At 38.9% G+C, this 20,937-nt stretch overlaps 1 protein-coding gene across 4 annotated transcripts in view; it reads left to right on the top strand.

Annotated features, from left to right (window-relative positions):
• Nucleotides 1–20,937, top strand: part of Scn2a (sodium voltage-gated channel alpha subunit 2) — a 118,645-nt gene that overhangs the window by 53,538 nt on the left and 44,170 nt on the right. For all 4 annotated transcript variants that reach the window (XM_057755559.1, XM_057755555.1, XM_057755556.1 and 1 more), the window contains exons 8-13: nucleotides 4,494–4,557; nucleotides 6,019–6,160; nucleotides 6,302–6,508; nucleotides 7,710–7,997; nucleotides 14,597–14,944; nucleotides 18,269–18,401. In XM_057755559.1, the coding sequence (XP_057611542.1) occupies nucleotides 4,494–4,557; nucleotides 6,019–6,160; nucleotides 6,302–6,508; nucleotides 7,710–7,997; nucleotides 14,597–14,944; nucleotides 18,269–18,401 (1,182 nt within the window). The remainder of the gene's footprint in view (nucleotides 1–4,493; nucleotides 4,558–6,018; nucleotides 6,161–6,301; nucleotides 6,509–7,709; nucleotides 7,998–14,596; nucleotides 14,945–18,268; nucleotides 18,402–20,937) is intronic.

Here is a 20,937-nt window from a genome sequence, read left to right as displayed (position 1 = left end):
TTGCTTTATCCTAATCCAACAAGTGACATAATGACAGTAGCCATTTCAAAGTGTGTAGCCTGTTCCTAGACCAGATGTGAAAGTTATCCTACATCATGATATATATATAATCAAAATCTTTTGTTATATAGACATTGGGCAGGAGTTTTCAAATATCTTTTTTTTTAATTTTTTTATTAAGCTATATGGTCTTCTCTGCTCCCCTACCTTCCACTGCCCCTCCCCTTCTGTCCTCTCCCATGATCCCCACACTCCCAACTTTCTCAGGAGATCTTGTCTTTTTCTACTTCCCATGTACATTAGATCTATGTATGTTTCTCTTAGGGTCCTCTTTGTTGTCTAGGTTCTCTGGGATTGTGAATTGTAGGCTGGTTTCTTTGCTTTATATCTAAAGGGCCACTTATGAGTAAGTATATATGATATTTGTCTTTCTGGGTCTGGGTTACCTCACTCAGTATGATGTTTTCTAGATCCATCCATTTGCCCACAAATTTCAATATGTCATTTTTTTTCTGCTGTGTAGTACTCTATTGTGTAAATGTATCACATCTTCTTTATCCATTCTTTGGTCGAAGTGTATTTAGGTTGTTTCAAGGTTATGGCTATGACAAATAATGCTTGTATGAACATAGTTGAGCACATTTTCTTGCAGTATGATTGAGTATCCTTTGGGTATATACCCAAAAGTGGTATTGCTGGGTCTTGAAGTAGATTGTTTCCTAATTTTATGAGAAATCGCAATACTTATTTCCAAAGTGGCCATACCAGTTTGCACTCCCACCAGCAATGGAGGAGAGTTCCCTTTACCCCACATCCTCTCTAGCATAAGTTGTCATCAGTGTTTTTGATCTTGGTCATTCTGACAGGTGTAAGATTGAATCTCAAAGTTATTTTGGTTTGCATTTCTCTGATGACTAAGGATATTGAGCATTTCCTTAAGTATCTTTCAGACTGTTGAGAGTTCCCTGTTTAGGTCTGTACCTCATTTTTTAAATTGGTTTATTTGTTCTTTTGATGACTAATTTCTTGTGTTCTTTGTATATTTTAGGAATCAGCTCTCTCTCCAATGTGGGGTTGATGAATATCTTTTCCCATGTTGTAGGCTTCTCTTTTGTCTTGTTGACAGTGTCTTTTGATTTACAGAAGCTTCTCAGATGCAGGAGGTCCCACTTATTAATTTTTCTCTCAGTGTCTGTGCTACTGGGGTTATATTTAAGAAGTGGTCTCCTGTGCCAATGCATTCAAGTGTACTTCCCACTTTCTCTTCTATGAGTTTCAGTGTGGTTGGTTTTATGTTGAGGTCTTTAATCCATTTGGACTTGAGTTTTGTGCATGGTGATAGATATGGATCTATTTTCATTCTTCTACATGTTAATATCCAGTTATGTCAGTATCATTTGCTGAACATTCTGTCTTTTTTCCATTTTATATTTTTTGCTTCTTTGTCAAAAATCAGGTGTTCGGAGGTGTGTGGATTAATATCCAGGACTTTGATTCTGTTCCATTGGTCCTCCTGTCTGTTTTTATGCCAATAACAGACTATTTTCAATACTGTAGCTCTGTAGTAGAGTTTTGAAGTCAGGGATTATGATGCCTCCTGAAATTCTTTTATTGTACAGGATTGTTTTAGCTATCCTGAGTTTTTTGCTTTTCCATATGAAGTTGAGTACCATTCTTTTGAGGTCTGTGGAGAATTTTGCTGGGATTTTGATGAGCATTTCATTGAATCTATAGATTGCTTTTGTTAAGATTGCCATTTTTACTATGTTAATTCTACGTAGTAAATATCTACATAGTAAATATCTACATGGGAGATATTTCCACTTTCTGGTGTCTTCCTCAATTTCTTTCTTCAAAGATTTAAAGTTCTTGTCATACAAGTCTTCCACTTGTTTGGTCAGAGTTACTCTGAAATATTTTATGCTACTTGTGGCTATTATGAAAGGTGATGTTTCTCTGATTTATCACTTTCTCAGCAGATTTGTCATCTGTGTAAAGTAGAGCTACTGATTTTTTTTAGTTCTTTTTATTTTTTTATATTTTTTAATCTTGCATCCTGTTACATTACTGAAAGTGTTTATGAGTGGTAGAATTTCCTTGGTAGAATTTTTGGGGTCTTCAAAGACTTAATTACAAACATCTTAATGTGACATTAGTTCAAATCATTCAGTGCCTTATACTGCAGCGTCTCATGAGGATGACCAGGAGAGGGGCTGAAAAACAAGCTTAGAAAAATAATAAAGTGCTTGCCTACTATGCAGTTTAATCTCTAGAACAGCATGAGCTGAACATAGTGGCATACATCTGCAATACCAGCATTAAAAAGGTAGATGAAAGGTCAGAAGTTCAAGGTTATCCTTAGGCACATAATGAAGCCAACGCTAGCCTGGGATACAAGTAATGAATGGACTTGAGTCTTTTTGGTTGATTCAGTCCGTATACTCTATCTGGATAGAGAAAACATTTGCCAAGGTGAAATCCACAATCGTGTACTGATCAGAAAGGTAAGCAGCCATGATTTAATCACTCAGTTACTGATAATTTAATATTTACTCCTTTGCAAGAGTCTTGATATTAAAGTTGTGTATCATTATCATTTGATTTTGTTTGAGGCAAGGATGTTAGAATAGGTTAATGTTACATTTTAAGTTATGGTTTTCTCTTACTGAAGCTGGTGTCTCTGTTACTTGATGACCCAAACTACTTCCCCATGAACTGCTAGATTAGCCAAATTACACTCTCTCTTGGTCACCTGTATACCAGCGAGTTTTTTTACTCTGTGATATCCTTCATGGTCATCATGGTTTTTTATAAGAATATGAGATTTTATCATAACTCACTTGATACTACATTTATAGAGTTTACATTCTTATGAAGGTTTTACTTGAAAAGATTCATTGGGAAAAAATGAGAGATTTTAACAGCCCGAGTATGAGGTTTTCTACTTACTAATAATATAATAGATGATGAAGAACTTTGCCCATAAATCTTTTCTCTGCGTCTCTACTGCTACAGATGGATTTCTATTTATAGTGATTCAGGGAGGGGTTGATTGTAGCTAAGAATGCGGAGACATAGTGTCCAATTGCTCTCCTCGGAGGCCACACCACTTCATAGATTATCCCACTGGCAGGCTCAACCTGCCTGAACTGCGATGAATATAGATTCTTACCATATTTAAAAATCTTTCGGGAGAGGAAAACAAAAATTAGTACTTGACTGTTCTTTTTCTTCATTCCTTAATTAATAATGTGGAGAATTTTAAAGTGTGTTTTCTAGCATCGGTGGCACATGATCTATTTCCTTCCATGTGGGATGCCTGCTGATGTTTGTACACATTATTTTACCAGGTGGTAGCATTTTGAAGGAAGCCATAAGGATTCTTCATTAGCGATTGTCTTTTATCACAGCAAGTCTACTTTCCAGCCTATTTTTCATCTTACTGCTTGTTTGGGGTCCTCGGTTTTTTTGTTTTTTGTTTTTTAGGCAACCCAATCACCAATATCATTTGCACACTTTTTCCTATTTTTGTGTTCATAAAATGCTTCTTAATAAAATATAAAAATGAGCATTTAAATATTTTACCCGTACAACAGCCAAATACATTTTTGGTAGTGTGTTAGCTTGCCATTAAGTGCATAACAATTTGGACTTTTTATGTAAAGATCTAAAATATTTTGTAAAATTATGACCTGGTTTTTCCTACACAATCTATTCATGTATTCCTTGAATACAAGTGAATACAAGTCTTTAAGTATTCTTAAGTATCAACACAGTAAATTTTAAGGTATGTGTGAGTGAATGTGTTGTGTGTGATTGTGCATGCGTGTAGTTCCTGAAAACATTTTTGCAACTTCAACTTCTTAAATTATATATGTTGTACCTTAAAAATAAATTGCATATATTTAGACAACTTACATTTTCCAAGCTAAGAGTTTATTTTGCTCATTTCAAAGAGAGAAATCAAGCAAAAAAAAAAAAAAGCTAAACCAGGCATTATAAGGAGGGAACTAAGCCCACTTCTCACAAGAAACTAAATGACAATTGGAGGGGGAATGTCTGCAACTATATCGAGTCTGGGCAAAAAGAACTTGGAGTAAAATTCCTTTTGCATACACCACTAAGAAGAAAAGCATTCCTGTCCTCTCATCCTGTGCCAAGCAAGCCATCTCAATGCTAAAGCTTTCTCTTGAAGTGTCCCTAAACAGTTTGAGTTTGTTTTTGGTAATAAATGATGAACAGAAAGTGTTGTTGTTATTATTATTATTATTGCTTCTGGAAAGATTTCTTTCTAAAGTAATTTTTCCAAGCAGTATTTAATCATATAGTTGTTTGATATTCAGTTCCTATGAAAAAGAAATTTAACCCATGACTGTCAATTATTTTATCTACTTTTTTATTACAACTAAACACATTTATAAACTTACTTGCCTGAACATAATGATTAAATATTTAAAGGCCTTTTAATGAGTCTATCCTTTGCTCTTTAATAGGTCACTTTTATTTTTTGGAAGGGCAGAACGATGCTCTGCTTTGTGGGAACAGCTCAGACGCAGGGTAAGATACTCTTCTTTTTGACGCTCAGTTGACCTCAATAATCTGCCACCTCCCACACACCTGACCCCTACTCACTCCTCATTCAAAGCCCTACATCAGTTCTACTTCATATCCAGGGTAAGTGTGAATTCCCACCTCCTTTACACACTCAGAAGTAGCAATTACTTTTCCATACCAGGTCACAACTAATCTTCCAAATTAGCACAATGGAAAATAGATGGTCAGAGCAAAAGCATTAGAATTCATAATCACATACCAGTGTGTGATCATTTATTTAAGCTAATCTGATCTCCATAGCTTAAAACATGAAATTCCTGAAGATCAGGTCACTGTCTCAGACACATGGTGACTGTATGCCTACTATATTTCAGCAAAGCAAAGTGCATAAAATAGACTTGAGTGTCAGCATGGGTTCAAACTCTGACTCTAGCCTATTTCGTCATTTCTTCTTGCCTTGTGTTTTTCCCAAGTATAAACGGGTATGTCATAATACCATAGATTAAATGTATTAGTGTATTATGGCTGCAATATAGAGTTTTTAGCTATGTTTAACATCGTGGAAATATTTGTAATTAAGAAGCATTATACATGGGGGAAAAGCCTGGAAAAGTTCAGAGAAATAGGTAGCTTTCCCTTCTTGGACTAATATTACAAAGCCCAGGCAAAAATCCCACATTTTTTCTTTGATACTCTTGTAGACATTTGCAAATGATGCATTTATCAAAGTCCTCATTGACAACGTGTTTACGTTTAGTTCCTATGATCAAAACTGAGCAGACTTTATCCACAGTTAGATCTATGATAGGTAAGACAAACATTTTTAACTCCCCAACTGCATGGTACCAAAGGCTTGCCACATAGTATCTCATTGAATATTTGAATTTTTTTTTTTTGAGGCAGGTTCTTTTATTAGTCCATGATGACCTGTGAGGTCTCTGAAGGCCAACAATATAGGGAAATTAGCCCAAGTATGCTCAGCCCAGAAATGGCAGTCCCAATACTAAAGGCAGCTTTGGTTGATCAGTAAGGTATGAAAGAGATCTCCACTGCACAGTGTCATTCTCTCCTTTCAGGATGCCAATACAATGGTGTCTTTTCTTCCCTGCTCTAGTGCACACACACAGACACACATAGACACACAAACACACACATACCACTTATATCTCAAAACATCTTCATTGAAAATAACTGATCCTGCCTATCATCCCAAAATAAGTTGTTAAACTTTGATTATCTTATATAGATGTGTGGTAAATATCCTAGAGAAATCCACAAAATAGACTTGGTAAATTATGTTACTACATAGGAAAGCCCTCCTAGTGCAGAGTAAGTGCTAGGTAAGGCCAAAGATGCAGACTTTCGCTGGAGCTTGTACAAATAATTCACATCAGGTAAAATGGAAAAACAAACCAAATAATTCACAGATGCTGAGTTCCTCTTTCCTGTCTAATATAATTACAGCCAGTGTCCTGAAGGGTACATCTGTGTGAAGGCTGGGAGAAACCCCAACTACGGCTACACGAGCTTTGACACATTTAGCTGGGCCTTCTTGTCTTTATTTCGTCTCATGACTCAAGACTTCTGGGAAAACCTTTATCAACTGGTGAGAACGGATGCAATGACTCTTCTGGGAAGCAAGGGATGCAGTGGCCAAGGAAACTGCTGAGGAATCGTTTATTGCTTAGAGAGGGAGCTTGGAACTGCCAATGTGAAATGCATGAACACGTTCCTTCCATTTTTACAGACCCTGCGAGCTGCCGGGAAAACATATATGATATTTTTTGTGCTCGTCATTTTCTTGGGCTCATTCTACCTGATAAACTTGATCCTGGCTGTGGTGGCCATGGCCTATGAGGAGCAAAATCAGGCCACCTTGGAGGAGGCTGAGCAGAAAGAGGCGGAGTTTCAGCAGATGTTGGAGCAGCTGAAGAAGCAGCAGGAGGAGGCGCAGGTAGAGTTGGCGAGCATAAAGACCGTTGTGTTTATCTCCATTCTCTGATCTGCAGGTTTCTGTTGACATTGGAAAAACAAAGGTGTGCATGGTGTTAGGGACCTGTTTGGTTGTAAGCAGAATATTGCTTGATTTGGTGGTTATGGCAAGCACTAAGGGCATCAAAAATACAGACAGTTACAATTGCTTTGTTGACACTTTCCTCCTTGTGACATCTTGAGGACACTGACTATCTGTACTCTCACTCCCTGAATCTTATAAAGTAGCAGAGCAATGTGCTGGCAATGGGAGTGTTTCCTTACTACACCAGCAAACAAGAACTTAGAGTGACTTCTTCAACACAGCACCACTAGAGGTGAGGGACGTCAGGAAATTCAAGTCACGCTGCAATGATTTCACAAATTCTAGAAACACAAAACCCCATTCAATACGAAATCATGGAAACACTAACATTCTCAGTTTCTTGTTCTGAAAACTCTTAACATAGACTCAGTGAGCATGCACGGCAAGGTGAGTATTTTTCTAAACATGTTTGCTTGACTTAATGGCGTTCACTAACCCAACTGCATGATTTTGTCTTTTATTGTCCATTGGATTTAGGTCCCTTATGTCACTATCATTCAGGTCATAATAAAGGCCAAAAATAGTGGACTGAGATAGTAGCAACTATACTATTTTTTAAGCCACTTTGTTATCATTTACAAATCCATTCCGACAACCTGGGATTCTCTATTATATAATCTGTGACATGCTTGCACATTTCCTAACTAAATAATTAAAAGGTTAAACGTTTAACCAATAAATATTTGACTGAGTTTAATTCCATAGCTCAGTTTGGAAGTCACTGTTGAGTGTGATGAAGAGCAAATACCTTTGAGGGTAAATAGGAAAATTTAATTCTTACATTCCTCTTTAAACCTTGTTTAGATCTCATGAGAAATGTGTTTATATTTGTTGGTTCATGTTGGTAGATAATTAGAATGCCATATAATATCAGAATTAAAAGATTTTATCATTTGTATGTGTCTACTTCCATATTGATTTTATCCTCTGGTTTATGAAAATGTTGTTTTCCAAAGTATGGAACAGAATTACAGAACTGGATTTCAGGATCACATTTTTGGTGTTCTAGACAAACGAAGCAGTAAATGCATAATGTTGTAGGCTGTACATAACCTACGCTCACTTTGTGGCCTTCTAGGCAGCGGCCGCAGCCGCATCTGCAGAATCCAGGGACTTCAGCGGAGCGGGTGGGATAGGTGTGTTCTCGGAGAGTTCTTCAGTAGCCTCAAAGTTGAGTTCCAAGAGTGAAAAGGAGCTGAAAAACAGAAGAAAGAAAAAGAAACAGAAGGAGCAGGCTGGGGAGGAAGAGAAGGAAGATGCAGTGCGGAAATCTGCCTCTGAGGACAGCATACGGAAAAAAGGCTTCCGGTTTTCACTTGAAGGAAGCAGGCTAACCTATGAGAAGAGGTTTTCCTCTCCACACCAGGTACATGTAGGAGGAGACTACTTGTTCCTTTCCAGGCTGCCCAGACCCAAATAGTGACACAGAAACCATATTAATTACAACACTGTTTGACCTACTAGCTCAGGCTTCTTATTAACTAACTGATACATCTTAAATTAACCCATTTCTATTGAGCAGTGTATCACCACGAGGATGTGGCCCACACGTAAGGTTCCTAAGGTTTCAGTGTGTCCTTCGGCAGCTATGTGGCATCTCTCTGACTCTATCTACTTTCTCTCTATATCTCTGTTTGGATTTCCTGCCTGGCTTTACTCTACTAAGTCATTGGCTGAAACAGCTTTTTTAATAACCAATAGTAATAAAGCATATTCGTAACATACAGGACAAATCCCACATCAGGCACAGAAACAAACAAATTTAAGAAAGGAAGGAAGGGAAGGAGGAAGGGAGGGAAGGAAGGAAGGGAGTGAAGAAGGGAGGGAGGTAGAGAGGAAGGAAGGAAGGAAGAAAGAAAAGAGAGACAGGGAGAGAGAAAGAAAGAAAGGGAATAAGGAAATAGATTGTATTTTCATAACAGCATAATAGAATTTCTTTAAAGTCTATGCCAGTGTTTGGTGGGACTGAAGCTGCCTTCTCCTTGAACTTTGTCGTGCTTTGGCCACGGTAATGAGCCATCTCAGAGATCCTGTGAGTTTTATTAACTTTTTTGGAAGTACAGGAAAGCATTTTTTCTACTGAGCTTGGAAAGGTTTGGGGTTTTGTTTAAGACTTGAGACTCTCTGGGCAGTGTTCCACATGGGGAAAGATCACAGATGGTCCCCATCCCTTCTTAGCTACTGTGCCTGGACCCAGTGAGCTGTAGGTTTTCTGAGTGGCTGGTGCCCAGAAGTGGACCAGGGACGCTTCTATGCCATCTGTGCAGTGTTCCCGTCCATGTGAAAGCTCTCGTGAAGAGTGAATTATTTATTGTTTCAAAGGGGGCTGAAGCAAAGTCTTTTCTAAACTGACAGGCGCTAACAAAGATGCATACCACTAACCAGCAGTGATGTTTGATTGTACTTGATTTTCTGTGCCTTGTGTGTCAAGTACGACTTGAATTCAGAGAATGCACTGATTTGCATATTGCAAAAAAATGTTTTCTGCATGCCTCTGGCTTATGTACCCGATGAAGCTGTTGAAATTTCACTATTTATGTTCCTTGGTTTTTAAAAATTACCAAGAGAATTCCCAGAAAACACAGTTCCTTAGAGGATAATTTCACTATGAGTGTAGCTACAGTATTCATGTAGTACCCATAACAATGACAACATTGTTTGTATTGGTACCTGCAATATAAATTCTTAAGCACCTTGTTACAAACCTAGGTAGCTACTAATTTAATTATTATGGCAAATGTTCAGACAGAAAGAGAGGAGGCTGTGTGTGGAGGCCCAAAAATGTGAGCCTATTTCCACCTTGTCTGATGGTCAGAGAATTTGGCGGTTACTCAAAATGCTTGACAAGCATAACTTTGTCCCAACTCAGGATGTGATTACTTGGTTCTTTTGACATTAAGATAGCTCATACAGGTAGATCCATTCCATCCTGACAGATGGTCAGGATATGCAAACGTACTTCTGCTCCTTCTTTTGTAACTATGAGGTCACCTGGGAAGTGGCTACCTTCAGGATAGTGGTCTCGGGTGACTTTACTGCCTAAACAACAGGATGCTAATGATTTGATGTCTCAAAGTACTGAAGCAATTAACTGTTCGAGTTGTCCTTTGCATCATGTTAAGTCTTTTGTTGCCTTTTTCCCTCTTTTGTAATGGGGTATAAAAGCATATGGAAAATTAAACACAGATGAGTTCAGTATTCACTGGAATACCCTCTGGTACTGTTCTATGGTTTCTATTTTATTATTTTCACACATGTCTTCACATTCTTTACTAATATTTCTAAATCCCCACATCCCTACACTGGTAAGAGGTGTTTTTGTTGATGCTGATCCCTGAGATATGGCAATCCAATGTGGCGCAGTCACCAACAGCAGTTTTGAACCACAGCTTTGTTGTACAACTATTTTAGGTACATGTCATTTACTCATTTTGGAATTTATTTTATTAGCTTCTATTAATTATACAAAAATTGATGAAAAAATTTAACTGATATGAGATTGGATCTCAGTGTAATTTTGACTTCATATTTCTCTGATAGCTAATAATACTGAACATTTTTTCTCATATATCTATTGGCTGCTTGTGCTTCTTATTTTGAGAACTAGCTGTTCAGTTTGTTTGTCCATTTACTAAGGGTTAGGAATATTTTCTAACCGAGCCTCTCCACCTATGCAAAATAATTCCAATCAAGCCAAATCAGACCAGATTAAAAAGATATCCAGGTTTAATTAGATACCTGCACTCTCGGGTGGCCCCGAGGGAAAACTGGAAGGTTACCAATGCAGCTACCCACCAGAGAGGAAGAGGGCAGCAGTTTAATTCTAATCTGTCAGTTATGCCTTGGATCACTGCTGTTGTCCCTGCTCTTTCTGTAGTTTCTCACAGAGACAGCATTTCCTTTGGAATGTCTGTACACTTCCCCTTGTGTCTGTTTCCCAGTTGCTTGGAAATTTTAAGAGATCACTGCCATAATTGGCATGCCGTTTTTTGTTCATTTTTATATTTGTTTCTTAAGCAATCTGTATAAATACAGTTAGCTGCTTTTAAAATATTTGCCTGATTAATCGACAAGTTGCAGAGAACATGGAGAGGTGTTTACCACTCTCAAGGTAGTGGGACCTGGGAGAATGGAGCCAACAAATGAGGTAGACTAAGTCTCATGCTATACTCAACTTCATTTAGAGCATCAGACAATTTATACTCTGAGGCTTAAGAGGAGTCATGTGAGTAAAATGTACAATCACAAGGGTTAGCTGCACATGGGGGAACCTAGCAACATTTGGCAAAAGCATGCTTTTCCAAAGAGGCAAATAAACAAACAATAGCCAACAGTAGTGAATAATCTGAAGTAAATTCACGTGTATCTGCTATACCTGGGAAGGGCACAAAAGCATAATCCGAGAACAATTGCATGTTTTTGAAGAAACTGAGGTCACAAGACTCTTGTCTTGGTTTCTTGGAGTTTTCTCATAAGCACTCAAAAATTCCTCATAAGATTCCATTCTTGGACCATGTTTTGAGAAAGAGGGAACAAGATAGGAGGGGAAGAGGCAGAGAAGAGGGGCAAATAAAGAGGGAGATAGAAAGAGAAAATACCCAAATATTACACTAACCCCACTTTGAAAAAAGTAATATTGAAAATGTGAACCCAAGTAAAGAGATTTTACCTGGGTACAGAGGCAGGAGCCTCTTGGGTTTTGTGAGATATTTTCAGAGGTCAAGGACCACAAACTATTAAGAAAGTGTGCTTTATAATGACATAATAGATTATGTTGGTAACCACTTCTGCTTTCATACTAAAAAAATATAAACTTTTCTTGCAAGATTATAATTTTCAGAGCAGAGTAGGTGGAAATGTGAAATATTTCTTAGACATCTCTGACTTGTAAGTGTGGGGGTGGAAAGAAGGAGAGAAAGTCAAGAGTGCAATCTCTATCAAGTCTCAAGGGAATCTAGATGTTTCCTTTAAAACTTTTATAAGAATCAGGTCACCTCTTTGTGTCATGGTTACTGTCTATATTTGTGATGTCAGGAGTTATATTTTATGGAAATATGGTGGTGAGGATTTGTTTTCTTAGCCATCTTTAATTTACATCATAACATTTTATTACCCTAAGTTTATGAAATCATTGTAAGCATGTCTGTAGTGTGAGCAGTTATTCAAAGAGAGGCATGGGATTCTGTTTGGCTCATTGAGAACCTACCTTTTCCCAACTTTGGGGAAAGAGAGATACTTTTACAATTGGGGTTGTTGAGATTGCTGGCTCTAAGAGCTACAGTGGGCATCTTACCACACACAAAGAGGCAACCTGAGCTGATGTATGGAGAAAGACACGGTTTGGTTTTTTGTAACATAGCTAGCATCATCTATAAACTCTGGACTTGAATGGATTAGTGTGCCTTTTAATCATGAGAAATACTGTGTGAACTTTTATTGAAAATATTTCTCTCTATCCATCTATTATGTACTCCAAGTTAATATACAAACTCTACTAAAAGTGTTACATATACATTAATTTTTATTATATTTCCTTTTAATTTTCCTTATACCTTTCTTTTTAAGATAATGAAAAATAATAGTTTATTCATTAGAATAGGTAGTATTGATGTGGTGACTTGAATGTGAACAGTTCCCAAGGCTCCCATGTTTGACTACTTGATCCCCATTTGATGGAGCAATATAGGAAGGGCTACAAAGTATGGTCTTGTTGGAGGAGATGTGTAACTAGGGGTGGAATTTGAGGTTTCAAAAGCCTTCCTTCATCTCCAGTGTGCTTTCTGATTCCTCTTTAGGGTTGGAGATGTGAGCTCTCAGTTCCTAGTCTTGCTGCCTTCCAATTGTTGTCTCTGTTCTGCCATCAGGAACTCTGTTTGGAACCATAGTTCCAAATAAATTTTTTCTTCTATAAGTTGCCTTGGTCATGGTGTTTTATCACAATAATAGAAAAGTAACTGAGACAGGGGTAAGGGGTAGGAATAGTGACAGTAAGAAATAACTTCTTCAGAGGGACAAAGGTGTCTTCTTAAATGTTATTCTTATGTGAATAATCAATGAACACATAACAAAATAGTATTTAACACTTATAGAATGTGGTATAGATATTACAAATATCTTTGAAGAAAAGGTGATTATTGAAAAAGAAAATTGGAATAATACTTAGTGATCAAGGAATATAAGAACTTCATAGGTACAAAATTTCATTTGACTTTAAATTCTTCCAAAAGGAAAAAAGATCAAACTCATCATATTAAGCTATGGAATTTATTTTTATTAATAATTATAGACACACAATCCAGAATAGTTTAAGGAAAGAACAGAACTATTAGATTTTTTTTTTTTTTTTTTTTTTTTTTTTTTTTTTTTTTTTTTGTCTTTCAAAATGGGGTTTTCTGTGTAGTTTTGGAACCTGTCCTGGAATTCGCTCTGTAGGACAAACTGGCCTTGAACTCATGAAGAGATCTGCCTCCCTCTGCCTCCTGAGTACAGGGATTTAAGGTGTGCTCCGCCACCACCTGTCTTAGATTATTTGAATAAGGTCTGTGAGGAGTTTTAGGCAAGTGTAGTGGTTTGACTTTACAGGGGGTTACAGTTGCCTTTGGTCTCAGAAGAGATTTTGGACTGTGGATATTAAGCAGTCTTGAGACTGTGATACACTATAGCGAATTTCAAAGTTGGACTAAATGCATTATACATTTTGATATAACTATAATCCTGTGAGCACAAAGAAGTGGAGTGCGGTGGTTTGAATAAAAATGGTCCTCCTAAACTCATATGCTTGAGTGCCATAAGATTGAGGTGTAATCATGAGATTACATATACATATTACATGAAAATGCATGGTAATGGGGAGATGTCACAGCCGCTATTGCACAAATGAAATTACAGTTGAAAGCTTTCAGAGTCAGTGGTCCACAAGCCTTGCTGAAAGGGTACCCCATCAGGGAATACTTCCTCTGGTGGGTTGGCATCTGAATGATCAGTTGCTATGAATGTGCCATGGCCTGCAGCAGCTCGTGACAACCGCTCCTGACAGTACCTGAGATGTTGCCTTTCTTCTGGTGCCAGGAATTAGATTAGTACCTCCCAAATTAAATGATTCGAGAACTGAGGAGCTTTTCCTAAGGTACAAGGTACCATCAACAACAAAGAAATGGCTATTGGTCAAGTGAAGGCATGAGTCTTAGGGGTTATACACATAGACTGGCATAGAGGAAGCAATTCATTCTCATTGGGCTATGATGGCCAAGAGAAGAACTTGATGTAGAGATAGATAATCAACTAGAAAACGCTAAGTGACTGTGATCAGATGCTTAGTTGAAACCCGTTTTTTTTTTTTTTTCTAATATCAGTGTTTTTCAGATTTCTTGAGACAGAAGAGTGGAAATCAGGAAATGAATCATACAGTTATTTCAGCTTGATTTGTCTAATTTATTCATGAAGGCCATTATAAAAAATGCAAAGGGAGAGAGAGAAGCTGCTCCTGTACTATAATTATGTAGGTCTACCGGCAAGCTGGCTTTGACTTTCCTCTAGGGAAAATCTGCCTCAGGGTGTGGTCACTTGTGAGCTCTTACTGCACCTATTGTAGGCTTCAAACGGCCTAAATGTAGGTGTGTGTTTAATTATTTTTCATTCAATTGTTAAGCGAAATTCAGTTCTAAGAGGATGGTCTAGCAAGTACTGCTGTCCCAGGCACCAGTCATAAGACCAGACGATGTTCTGGGAGTGCTTCTAACTAGACGGAGACAAAGAAAATGACTGGAAAGGAAGAAAATAAAGGAAGAAGAGGGAAAATAAAATGGAAGGGGTGGGCACCTAGCGCAGTGAGGGGAATCTTCAGCTTCTGCCCTGTGACTTGTCCTGAGATAGCCCGCAGCTGTGAACCAACAGATCAAGCTGTTTTCTTCTGGGTGCAGGTTCTTAATTCCCTTCATCTGTTGTGTTTCTTTTGATTGTCCCTAGTCTCTGCTGAGCATCCGAGGCTCCCTTTTCTCTCCGAGGCGCAACAGTAGAGCCAGCCTTTTCAGCTTCAAAGGTCGAGTGAAGGACGTGGGGTCTGAAAATGACTTCGCCGACGATGAACACAGCACGTTTGAGGATAACGACAGCAGAAGAGACTCTCTGTTTGTGCCGCACAGACACGGAGAAAGGCGGCCCAGCAATGTCAGCCAGGCCAGCCGGGCCTCCCGCGGAATACCCACTCTGCCCATGAACGGAAAGATGCACAGTGCGGTGGACTGCAATGGTGTGGTCTCTCTGGTCGGAGGCCCCTCTGCTCTAACGTCTCCTGTGGGGCAGCTATTGCCAGAGGTGAGGCCTATGAACAGTTGAGGGCACAGAAGAAGAAGGGGCCCTCGTACAGTCAGGACTGTGGGTTTGATGTCCACAGACAGTAATTTCCCTGCATCGGTTATTCCAAGGACAAGAGTTTTTTTGGTATTACCAAGCTATGAATTTATCTCGTCAAAACCTACACATCTCTACACATCAAGATCATACAAGGAGTCCTTAGAAACATTTGTCCATTATTATTCCAACTTGAAATTTAACAAAAAAAATCACATTTTTTGCTATGCAAATATGTAATTAGTATGATTATTGTTATTTGGTTTGTTGAGACAGGGTTTCTCTGTGTAGCTCTGGCTATCCTGAAACTCTCGAACCCAGAGATCTGCCTGCCTCTGCCTTGCAAGTGCTGGGATTAAATGCATGCACCACCACCAGCCTGGCAATATGATTTAAGAAATTCATGGGCCTGGTTACATAAATATGCATTTCAAAGGTTTTACCATCCTGTTCCTTTAAAAACACCTTCACACTTCCACTGGCTGTTACGCTGTCGCTAGTTGTATCTAAATCCCTTAGTCACAATTCTCCCCAATCTACGCAGTGTGTCCTTCCCCCCAGCACCAACTCAGATGACCCAGCTACTCTACCTCTCTTGGATTGTTTTCCAGTGGATTTCAACTTCCGTATCGCTGCCATAAATTCTTGTTATATGCAAAGGTGCCCAAAATCAAGCATATGGAAAAGACTTTCAGATTAATAATGTATATCAGGATTCATCATTGATGGTTCCTGTTAGGAATTTTTCCTAATGCAAGCTCTCTGCTGACACAAAATCCCAATCAAGCTAAATCAAAACAAGCCAAATTTAAAAAAAAACATCCTGGTTTAATGGGATTCCTGTGCTCTCGAGTGTCCCCGAGGAGGAACCGGGAGGCCATGAATGTGACCACCAGGAGGAAGGAAAAGGGACTCCTCTTTTGGGAGTTCACTTAAATACTCTATGGGCGGACCTGGCATGCTGGGATTTGGAGTCCAGACTAATACAGCTCTCAGGCCTGGGGGCTAGGGGCTATGCGCCCAACTTAATACTACCTTTATAAAACAAGACATTCTTCATATTGGCATTAAATAAAGCATTATTTGACCGTTATAAAATACTCCAACCATGTTGTCTGATCATATCACAGTGTCCTGAGCTGGGTTTAAATCTCCTTTGTATAATTACTTTTATGTAACTTCATGTTTTAAGGGGACAAGCCCCTTAGGACCCCATTATGATGGTTCAGTTAGCTCTCAGTCACTTTTGAGGAAAGCGTCTTGCCTTGGAATACTGCCATCACTGTTACTCATCGCTCATTTCCCACAGTCTCACCCTTTCCTCCCACCAGGTAGCCTGGGAAAATAGCAGGCCTCAAAGCAAGCAGAACTTTGTTGTGAAGCAGACAAGAAGTCTAGTAAGGAAATGTCATATCTCCTTAGAAAAATAATCTTAGCCAGCTATGTACAACACATTGCTCAGAACACTGCAGAGCTAATGCATTGAACCGTCACAACTACCCATTATAATATTTACTAATTTATCTCTGAGGCCTGTGCATGGTACAGCTAAGATTTGATTCCAGATGTGCAGGCTAGAGGCCCTACTGCATTTCATTCATAGTGAAATATGACATCCCATTGAATTTTTTAAATGGGAAGAACAGATGAATAAGAATGAAAACAGTTTCATTTAAACCCGTGCCACCACCCAGCTTAACCAGTGTTTCTTTTTCATTTTTAAAGTCTCAAAAGTTAAAACACAGTTTAATTGGAATACCAGAAACCTAAAACAAACAAAGAAATAAACCAAATGCATTTGAATGTTCCTAAGGTAGGATGCGAAGAGAATGAAGTGGAGACACTGAGAAAGGAAGGCCAAGAAGGCAGTAGCAAGCTGGTCCCAACCCAGTTCTGATACTCTCGTGTAACAAGGAACTATTACCACTTTTATGGGTAGATAAAGAAAAACAATGTTTCTCAAACTGTGTTTCAAACTCTCTCAGAATGAGTCTCAGAAACAGAAATTTCATATCTTCTCGCTGTACCCAGAACTACTCTACCCGAAGCTTTGAAGAGGGACCCTGGAAATCTTTTTCTCATGAAACTTTCCACATGGTCCCTACTTCTGAATACAGAAGTAGGCTTATCCCATACCACTGGGGTATAATTCCCAATGTCATTGCTTTAATATAAGTACAAATCCTTTTATCGGAATCACCCTGACATTGTTCAGGAGTCAACATAGATTTATCCTATCAGAAAAGGCAGAATACACAAATGAAGGTCGATTGGGCCTCCTTTGAAGCCAAACTTATTGTAACCTGATAACCTGCAAATTCCCACCCCTGTATTCTTTCAGCCGTGAAGTCAATGCTTTAAAGCAAGATTCCATCCTACAGAAGGAGTTGAAGGGACACAAACATGCAACCAGGAAACAAGCCGCAGCAGGCAAACGGCCGGTCCCAAAGCTCTCTAGTTCCTGTTTTGTGTATATACATTCCATTAAGACAGTTAACTTCAGAAGAACTGTCTGAGTAATATCACTGGGGTAGATTTTGGAATCTACCATTAAAACTTACGTAGGTCTGGAATTTTGAATGTGGTTTTGCCGGAAGCAGAAGAGGTGAAATGGCATTTATATGACCTCCACCTTCTCCTTAAAGGAAGTAAAAACATTTCTATTTTGTGAGCCCACCTTTACTTTAATGGTCTTACTTTCATTGAGGGATTCTCTCTCTCTTTTCTCCTTGATTCAACTTCTCCTTTGTCTTGAAGTTAATTTGAGGTGACTGCATCTGTCTTTATCGCCGCTCATGGTAACATCAGCTGAGTCGAAACCGCTTTGAAAATGCATGATTGTGCAGATGAGTAAACCCAGCAGTTGCGTCCCTTGCTCGCATCACAGTGAGATCCAATTTAATAAGCAGCACCCATGCTGCTTTAAGCAATGGCAAAAACTCTTGTAGCTGATTTTTACTCTTTTAGCTTTTTAGTCTTTTAGGGGGGCTGCCACCCAGCCCCCTACCACTGTCACCATGCCTTTCCTTTTGCCACCCTGTCTTCCCTGCCGTAGGGGGGGTGGGGGCAGGGGTTAGCCACTTGAACCTTCTGTGAGCCAATACAAGGAGCTGATCTCTTGTGTTGCTTTTGTTTGGTATTTTCCCACAGCAATGAGAAAGCAAGACACTGTCTAGACCTGCGGAAGCCTGGTAAACTCTTGGTTAGGTAGTGTCTACAACCTGCATACTTTCAGGCTTGTTCCCAAAAGTAGTGATTGTTTTGTTGTGTGGAATTTTGGTATTTCAGGGCACAACTACGGAAACGGAGATAAGAAAGAGGAGGTCCAGTTCTTACCATGTTTCCATGGACTTGTTGGAAGACCCTACATCAAGGCAAAGAGCAATGAGTATGGCCAGCATTTTGACCAACACAATGGAAGGTATGTCAAAAGTTCCACACCGTCGCTCGTGGGTAGTGAATTGGTAATGATGTGAAACCCCTTGCCTAAGTTTCAAGGCAATACCTCCCGAGCCAGTAGCGCATCACTATTTCTTTTAAAGGGTCAACTCAGTGCACAGCACATGGAATCTACTGTTGTGTGTGGACTTTTAAACATACCTCTACGAGAGCTATAAATGTAAGGTACCTTTGGAATACGACTGTCAGAGCTTAAACTCTAAACTCTTGAAGCTTTATGATAACATTAGTAACAGTGTAATGATTTATGCTCATCATTATGGTGCTAACACAGTTCACAAGTTATAAAATGTAACAAGCTAACACAAGCTATACAATTTATTGACTTAGCCAGAATTATAAATAAAAGTGTGAGTGAAGGTGTCATGCCTCTTTGAGGCTATATTTAAAACCTGACAGTTCTACTTTTGTTCGTCTCTTCCCCATCCCTCTCTCCATCTATATATCTCTGATGAAATATTAGATCAACTTTGACTTTGTTCAAAGATTATATCTGAGTAATTAACATACGACTGATAAGTCTAGCTTTCATACTATCAAAATGAAAGTTTGGGGAACAGCTTAACTGGATCACGTTCAGGCTCTGCCACAGGTTAAATGTACTAACTTACGACTTGAATTTCACTTTTCAGCCAAAATGTGGACTGTAATGTTTAGGCATAAAGTTGTTTTAAGGATTAAATAAAGCAACATGTGTAAAGCACCCCCGTCCTTTGCATGCTGAAGACTGTCAAAAGATGCTATGGTTATTAACTGTTCTACCGTGCTACCTACGTAAATTCATGCGGTGTTTTTTTTTCCTTTTATATTATAAGTGAAATCAACAACAACTGTCAACTTCAATACATGGAAAATATATTCATCTACACTGTGTTCATCTGCAATCCCCAACCCGGCTGTTCATATCTTCCTTTTTTCCCTTCCTGCTTTCATACTAAATGTATTCTATCATGCCATCTTTTACAAGTCTCCCTGATTCCTGTTCCCACCTGTGTAAACCTGTGTTTGAAAATGTTAAGTCAAAAGAGAACGCTCAGAGGGTGCCTAAGGGTGAGAGAAAATGAGTGTGTGCATGACTTTATTCTTTAAAACTCCTCTCAAATTTTAGTAGCTATATACACTGTATCTTAATCATATCTCCACTTCCTCCTTCCCTCCCCTGGCCCTCCTCCCAGTATATCTCCCTTCCCAATTTTAGTTTCTTCAGAGACTGGGTAGATTCTTAGAAAGAATTTTTTTTTAGTCATAATGTTATAAACCTTATCATCTCAGTATTGAAAATCCTGAAAATCATAACCAGAAAAAATTACCATAGTAGAAGACTGTCATCATAGACATGATGTTGGTACAAGACCCAGTTTTCTCAGAGTCCTGATCTTTTCATTGCCTTCAATGGAATATTAAACTCAAGTCCATTCTTCCCCAACCTTGCCTGCCTAGCTCACACTCCTTCTTCCCCCCAGTTGCCAGTAGCTTGCTCCTCCCTATCCCTCCAGGTAAATCTTTTGAAGAATCTCTGGTCTTCTGCTCCTTGCCATAGCAAAACCACTGAGAGGAAGGGGCCAGTGGTTCTGCTTCCGATGACAGCAGCATGGCTGCTCCCCAAAGCAGGAAGTAGAGAAGGAGCCAGGGTAAGTCTTAAACCAACAGTCACACTTTGCACTTCTAGTAGCGTTAAGTTCGGACTAATGTAAGGAGTAACTGAAGGAAAAAGCAATCAAACCATTACAAATTCGACCTGCCCATGAACTGACATCCAGAGCTCAGAATAAGCACACACACATCTTTCTACACAAAAACATGCCTCCCAGAGTTGGCTAGAATGAAGGGGCTGTTCCAGAAGCTAGTAGAACTTAGGAAGCGACAGACTACAATATTTTGTTCTTAATGTCTTCAGAGCTTTCTGTGAATGAAGTTCATTTTAGTGAGATAGCCAGTTAAACTTAATTCTTTTATTTTTCCCATTTGTGATATAAAACGAAAGGCTGATATTTCATTATTCGGTTACATCTGGACAGTTTGAACGCGACACTGGCCAAAGTTAGTTGGCAGCTGTCAGCCTTCTGCATACAACTTGAACAGTAAAGTTCCTTTGATACAGTCCTGTTCTATTCCCATTAATGGTGAGGCAGTTTCTTGGTTGTTATTACCTGTTTATTTAAATGTCGTTTCTTCTAAAATTTGGTTCATCTTTCCTTTCATGAATGAGGCTTGTTAACGCGGCTGGCAGCTTTCGCTTTCCTTCATTTCAACTGCAGCCAACTCTCCATTATCCAGAGTTATGAACAGTCATGCCTAATGATGAGCAAAAGTTATTATGAAATGTGAAGTTGCATAGAAATGTTTCCAGGATGTACTTTGGATGCTGTTTATGTTGGGGCATAAGCTAAAATTACTGAAGGAATTAAGACGAATCAATAGCAGATAAAAACTTAGCAGCTGCTGCCTCTTAAGGTGGGAAACCCCCACAGGAATAATGGAGAAGTGGCTGTAGCTGT

Source organism: Chionomys nivalis, chromosome 22 (genome assembly GCF_950005125.1).
Source record: "Chionomys nivalis chromosome 22, mChiNiv1.1, whole genome shotgun sequence".
In the NCBI taxonomy this organism is placed as follows: Eukaryota; Metazoa; Chordata; class Mammalia; order Rodentia; family Cricetidae; genus Chionomys; species Chionomys nivalis.
Note: the sequence above shows the minus strand (reverse complement) of the source record. Positions and strands in the feature narration are given on the sequence as shown.